Source organism: Cariama cristata, unplaced genomic scaffold, assembly GCF_000690535.1.
Source record: "Cariama cristata isolate BGI_N322 unplaced genomic scaffold, ASM69053v1 scaffold8041, whole genome shotgun sequence".
Classification (NCBI taxonomy): Eukaryota; Metazoa; Chordata; class Aves; order Cariamiformes; family Cariamidae; genus Cariama; species Cariama cristata.
Genome location: NW_009597487.1, coordinates 4,381 through 11,728, shown reverse-complemented (window position 1 = coordinate 11,728; position 7,348 = coordinate 4,381). Strand labels below are relative to the sequence as shown.

General features: G+C 39.8%; 1 protein-coding gene across 1 annotated transcript in view; it reads right to left on the bottom strand.

Moving 5' to 3' along the window:
- The window catches only part of LOC104168336 (ubiquitin carboxyl-terminal hydrolase 34-like), an 8,772-nt gene extending 2,360 nt beyond the window's left edge, over nt 1-6,412 (bottom strand). The window contains exons 1-6 of the mRNA XM_009708903.1: nt 6,316-6,412; nt 5,854-5,961; nt 4,665-4,769; nt 4,416-4,540; nt 2,132-2,255; nt 391-470 (exon numbers count right to left, since the gene is read on the bottom strand). Of these exons, the coding sequence (XP_009707205.1) occupies nt 391-470; nt 2,132-2,255; nt 4,416-4,540; nt 4,665 (330 nt within the window). The 5' untranslated portion in view covers nt 4,666-4,769; nt 5,854-5,961; nt 6,316-6,412. The remainder of the gene's footprint in view (nt 1-390; nt 471-2,131; nt 2,256-4,415; nt 4,541-4,664; nt 4,770-5,853; nt 5,962-6,315) is intronic.
- Nucleotides 6,413-7,348: the final 936 nt, after the last annotated feature.

The window sequence follows — 7,348 nt, the reverse complement described above, 5'->3', positions numbered from 1 at the left end:
AGACTTAGAGATCTCCCATTTTTTATTTCATCATACCAGTGTCTACGCTACCGAACAAGCTGGAAATTCAGAGAGGCAGGATGGAGTAGTTTTTGTACACCGCACGGACTGCCACCCCGCCGATATGTACTGTGCGAAGTTGCTGCCCAAGTTTTTGCAAGGACCCAGGGCATACTGGGAGCAAATACAATTTGCCAGGTTTTTATACTCGATTTATCAGGTTTTATCAGATGACAGGCAACATAAGCACAAGTATTTCCTCTTCAAATGCTCGTGTTTGAATGATTAAACAATACCCACTAGCTAAAATTTACAGGTTAATCTGTTTCACATCCATTGTATTTTGTCTGTATTTCCATTCTGTTGGTTCCCAGCCTCACTGACTCTTACCTGAGTCTGACAAAGCTCAGTCCAAAGTTTGGGGAATAGCGCAAGATGAAGTGGCAAACCTTCATATGCAACTAGGACACCTGAAATTTCAGGAGAAAATAAGTTATTGTGTGAGAATTTTGTTGGAGATGCTCACTTCCTGATAAAAGTAGTGCCAAGGTGCCATATCATTTTAGAAGACCACATTCTGAGCATTTTTCATAATCAGAAAGACCTATCGTCTGTGAAGTTTTTACAGTGCATTTAATAAATACATGTATCCCTTCAGTATTTCTGTGAAATGCAAAAAACCTAAAGAGCTCCCTTTAGTTCTGGGTTTGTAACCACGTTACTTTATTACTGTCTTAATTTTCAACTGGTCAGCTACAGCACTTAAAGCTTTTAGATATCTGTTTTTAAAAACAGCATATAATTTTTAAAGGGTAATCTTCACTATTAACCCAAGCACCCTTGTTACCTCAACCGTGAAAGAGTTAAGGGATATGCTGAACAACAGCAAACAATACACATTCCCAGTACACTTTGTAGTTAACACAATCTATAGTAAATATTAACAATGCTAGAGTTACAACAGCGTGACAAACAACGAGCAGATGGGCGATTCGGGGGATCAAAAGAACATTCTGCTACCACTGCGCTCTGGACAAGATTAATTTTGTAGTTTTATTTCTCTAGAAGTAGTATTTAATCATAGCCAGCTTCTACAGGCAGAGAAAGCAAGAGAACAAGCGGGTATTTTCAGAAGGTGGTTCATTCCGCTTAAGATATTTAAGAATCAGAAGATCAATTTCTCTTCTCCACTGACTAGAGAGGACAATCAGCTCTATGTCTGATTTTTAGAGAACTGAAGCGAGATGGCTGCCAGTCTGTGCGTCCATGTAATAACTACTTGTGTGACACTGAGGTCTGTGCATCTGCACCCACCACGCTGGGGAACTCGGCTCATCCTAGGGGCTGTGGTGGAAAACAAAATGGAAAAAACCCAAAAACCCACAATGTGCCTTTGGAGTAGCACATGGACTTGGTGGGGCAATTCAAGGCGGGATTTCCTGCCAAGACCCAGCTGAACGGCTGGAGTAGTCAGACAGATAGTGCCACAAATGCCTTGTTCACACACCAACAAAATAAGTTTACGTTGTGACAGGAAGAAACCCAAATACTGGTGGTATCTACTGAGAGAGCTGAAACAAGTATTGGGTACAAACTACATGAGTGAATGATTATAAACTCAGTTAAATGTTGGGATGGTTCCCAAAACTATGGAGCAAAACAAACCCGGGTTGGTAACAACAGCACCAGGGCCGTCTGTGGCTCTCTCGATGGCCACGTCTGCTCCCGAGCAGATTGCCAACTAATGCCATTGCCAGAGATGCTGAGGCTTCAGGGTCTGCTCCGAAGTCATTTAAAACTGCCAAACCAAAAAAAAGCCCTCAGCTTCAGTGAGTTCCGTACTGAACTCCAAACGTGCAAGGAAACCGAGTTCTCACTGCCTGTCTCAGCTCCTTTCTGGACAGGCCTGAAGTGTGACAGTCACATAGGTAAGACTGCACTACATTATACACGTCTGACACTCTATGGATAAAAATAATGTCCAGAACAATTAATGCAGCAAGTTCCAGAACCTCTGCTTTTTCTTAAAAATTTTGAATATAAAACTTAGCGGAGAATCACTTAAGAGTTATCACAGAAAAAAAAAAAATTAAAAAAAAAAATCCTTAGGCTGTTTAACCTTCATACTTACTCATTTTAACTAAAGTTTCAGTAAACTTTTCACAGTTGATTGCAACTCGACATAGTAGATGGATGAACTGATGGTAAGAAAAGAAGTAGTCTAGCAGCATACGATCGTAAACATCATCTTTGCCCTGAAGATTTAAGAGAGCTTCATTTAAACTACATAAGCAACTGGACAGCAACCAGATTTCCTAAGCATCTACCTTAATGTTACTGTGCTTCTTGCCCTAAAACGTTTAATCATGTACTACAGGAAAACACGATGGGAATTTCCGTGTCTAAGCCAGGCCAGCTGCGTCTCCTCACCGAGCCCTTGGCAAGCACAACAGTGAGATCGGATGAGGGACGGCAAACGCAATTCCCGCACCAGTAAAAACTTTTATTGTAGGATTCTGAATCAACAGGCTGAGAAGATGCAAGGTGGTGCGAATACCACATCTCGAAGATGACAAGAAAAGAACGCAGTAATTTTAAATCATATACAGATATCTAAATATGTACACACTATGGCTTTTTAAATTGTAATTTGTCAGTTACGATCTGTAGAAGTCAGAACTTTCTCAAGACCGAGCTTCAGGAGCTTTCAAAGCAGTATTTTCAGGAATGTCTCAAACCAAACGATAAATGTATGCCATGGGGTTTGCATGCCAATATTTTACTGTATTTTGGATGTATACCCTTAAAATGGCATCAGCTTCTGCAGACCAGATAGCCAAAAGGAAATCTCAAAAATGCAAGCAAACAAATGCGATCTCGTACAAAACGAATGAAAAATAACCATGCAAAAACAGGGAAACGTAACTGGATGAGGGTTTAGAGGCTTAAAACTCTTCTGGTTCCTAATGCATATGAATTCATTATAAAGTGTAAAATACCACGTCATCTAATATGACAACTGTGTAAGTTCAAATATTTACATTATTTAGAGTCACATCCATTACCTCTGGATACATGATGGAAAAACCCACCACAGATAATTTCTGGCTCTATGAGCTTTTTAAAAACTTTGGTTATACAGTAAATTTGATGGTGCACAAGTATACACAGCATCATTTTGAAAGCTTTAAAAAAGAAGGGTTACTTACCCTACAGTAACCGTGCTTCTTCGAAATGTGTTGCCCACACAGATTCCCATCTACGTGCACATAGGCCCCATGTGCAGGAGATTGGATTCTTTCTGAATAGCAGTGTCCACTGGGGCTGTGCCTGCACCCAGTGTGTCCTTGCGACCACTGTACCTGAGGGCATAAGGGGTATGGCGGCTTCAACCACCACTCAATTCCTTCACCGTAAGAATCCCCTATGACAGGGCTCGGAGTTAGCACAGGAGGAGGAGCACAGAATCTGTGTGGACAAAGCATCTTGAAGAACCACAGTTACCGTACAGCAAGTAACCAGTTTTCCTTCTTCAAATGATTGTCCATACATATTCCTTTTAGGGTGGGATTCACCTTACCCGACTTTAGCTATCTAAAATCTAGTCATTTCAGTATTCCCTGCAGGCAATGGAGAGAGAGAGAGAGAGAGACGGACTCCGCCAGAGGAAGAGTCACCTCATCCAGACTCAGGAGTCTAGGACAGGACAGAGGGTAACTATTGCTCTCCTCCTGAGGGTAACGATTTATCGCCGTTAACCACAAAAAGAGCTGGACGCTGACCTTTTAGATAGGCAAAGTTGCGTGAGCTGAATCCCACCGTTGCTGCAACTGTAATAACGGGACGTGGCAAGCGACTACGAAGTAGCCCCACCGAAGTTGGCATCCCATCAGGATGCCCACAGAAGGGCAAATGGAAAGTGAAAGACTTAGAGCCCTATACGATGTTTCAGGTGCTGGTATTTTACCCAAACAAATAGCAGATGATGCCTCAGTCCCGGTTGAATGGACTCTAGTGAAACCTGGAGGATCTACTCGGCTCTCTAGTAATAAAGCTTAACATAGTTTGAAACCCATCTGGACAATCCCTGGGCGGTTCCTGACTTTTCTTTATAAATGCCACGAACAGACTGGAAGATTATCAAAACGTGTGCTACGGGTTTTTTTCCAAATACAAGGTTCAAACCCTTATCATGTCTGGAATATGAAGCTGTCTATCACCAAGGGCAGGGAAATGGTGCTTCTGGAGTGCACATCTAGAATGGAGTATATGAGGACAACACATCTTGAAGAAGAATTATGCTTTGTTTACAAAGAAAACGTAAATGCGTTATGCTACTGGATTCTTATAACACTTCTATAAAAATGGGAAAACCATCGAGAAATAGCTATTTATAAGACCATAGGTTTACATACCTTGCTGGCTTCCACCATTGTAGGCAAGAGGCACATATTAAGTTCAGGACGTGGGGGACGAATGTTGCTTTTCCCCCCTATCAATTTCAAATTTTCACGACACGGAAAATAAGGTCCAAGAGACACTGTAGTATAAGTCAGGGTAAAATAGGGATATATTAGAAAGATCAATATTTGACATCAGCAAGGAACACGACAGAGTAATAATAGCGTAAGAGAACTTCAAAATACAATCACTGAAATACCTACTTGGGATATTACTGTGGTGGTATGTACAATGATTGTGCTGTAGAAATGGAACCAGAGTATGTAGGAAATCATGAGGACTTAAAAGTACAAGCTCCTTGAGGACATCTACAAACAAAAAGTTGTTTTTGCTATTACATATTGTTATTTCTTAACAGCAAACAGTTTAACTTAAGGCTCATGCATTTGCAAACTCTCTTTCACATCACTCTTGCTGCAAGCGGAGGCAGGCTCTACTGTGAATACCACGTAAAGGGAACACCTCTGAATCAGTCAAGATTCCCTTCACCTCTGCCACTGGGAGAAAACCTGCCCAGTGGTAGATCGACCACCAGTGAGAGGGGTGCCAGCTTGTAGAAAGTGGAAGCTCAATAAAATTACCCTTTTTCCTTCTTCTTAAACATGTCAGGTTTGATGCCTGGAAAATGTCAACCAGCAGCAGTCAGGAGGACAATGACAAAGGCACTCCAAATAAGGGGAAAAGGCACACAAATCACACAAAAAAAAAGGTAATTTGGACACAGTTTTAGGCCTTCATGGGCATGCATAAAAATGCAGGTTATATCCATTAAATACGATTTAAAAGGCCTGAACTACAGAAAAACTAGAGCTTTTTGAAATAGGTCATCTAATGTAAAAGAGACACTTCTATATAATGTCTATGTCTACAATTTAAAAAAGCAAATCCATTCCATTCTACAAGCTATTTAAGCTTTACTTTTATTACTATGCCTTCCAGTAACGGACAATAAAAACGAACACAAAAAGCTGTTATTCAGACTAACCTGGTCACCACCGTGCACCCTTCTGAGTGGAGTGCTTGTTAATACTTGAATTGTAACGTACCATTTGGGATTTGATTCTAACTCACTGACACCTGAATTCAGGAGTTATTCCTTAATCACCCCCCTTATCAGGCAGCAAACTGACTGGGCTCTCAAAATGAAGGCTGACTTTTTGTGCAGACAGTCTGCATGCCTGGGGAAGTAGGAACACTAATTTTAACCTGACAAAATCAGAACTATTTAGAATAGGAACAATGGCAATATTGATGTAAATGGCAATATTAATATAAACAATCTCAATCTACAGAGTACCTAGTAAGCGCTTGCAAAAACGGAATTTAAATTTCAAAGCAGGTAACTGCGTCGAACAGGTCCTTCCTGACTGCAGTTACACTACTATGACTTACCAATGCAAGCGTTTCTAAGTTCTGGAGGACTGTAGGAATTTAGCAGAGTTAAGAGCTTATGGGCAAATTCAATTCGCTCCTGCCACTGAATGAGAGCTTGCTTCACATCTGCAAATGCAAAACCCATACAAATCTGTTTAGTTAATTTCTCAAAAGTTCATTAAATAAATCATAGAATTTTACTGCCGAAAAATCTCTTTTTCCTCTAGCATGATTCTAACCAATCTAGAAATCTGTTAAATCTCACTGGTCTACTGCTATTAAATTTATTTAATCTAGTTTCATATCATGTCAATAAATAATTCAGTAAGTAACAATTTAATAACTGTTAATAATCATGTCTCCTACTGTATGGGAAATTTTTAAACACAGATAACAAGCAAGATAAAATACTAGGTTTTTGGGTCATGAAAACTAATTAACAGACAACAGGTATAATCCTTTGAAGGGTTATAATCAAACCTTTTCTTTGAAGATATGGCCGTGTTGACTTCAGAACCGAAAGGAAAATAGACAGAAGTTCTACCAGGTCTCCAGTCACATGGCAAGCTGTAGCCTCGTGGTACATCATGTGCAACGTGTTAAAGGACTATAAAGAAAAAATGCCAAAACTTTATGTCACCAGATTAACACACTTGTTATCATTTCTATTTCTATCCTACAGATACCGCTTTTACATTTTATGCCCAAACAAGATGTATCAAAATACATGGCGCTACATGTAATCACAAAATTACTCAAAGATAACAACAACAAATCCGTACACAAAATCAGTATATTTAGTAAAAGATTCTAAACAACAACACAAAAAAAAAAAACACCAAGAAAAGAAATAGGGAGCAGGGGAAAGGGACAGAAAGAGAGAAGGAAAGGGAGAGAACAAATGAACGACCAGGGGTCTTCTGTAACAACCAAATGCAATCGTTGACCCGGACATCTGGTTCTGCTAAGAACGAACAACAGGTAGTCTTGTACGGGAGGTTAACTGACGCTTGCCTTTGGCCAAAAGGCTGACTTTTGTTCTTCTCACCTAACCCAAAACCTACAGTCATATTAAATTTTTTCTCATGTGCAGGCCAGAGAGAAACTGAGTTTGTAAAATTTATTATAACATTAACCCCTCTGCAAGTAGCTACCACCCATCTCAATTCAAGAACTGAGCATTTTTGTGAGCACATCCAATTCAGCTTAGAGAGACACTGAAAAACAGCCTTAATTTGTTTTCAAGGTAAAAGCTTTATATTAGTGGCTCAAAATAATTACAAAGTTTTCAGACACTTATGTAAAACCCAATAAGCAAAGCATAATTTGACACATGGTATTTTTATATACCTGTAATCCCAATCTTTCTGGGCCAACATACAAAGTAATATTAGAGACGCACAAAGGCAGACATGGATATGTGAATTTGGGGAAAAACATAAGATTAATACAGATGCTAGCCGTTTTTCAAAACGCTGCTTAAGGACATATGCTATATGATTGTACATCAGAC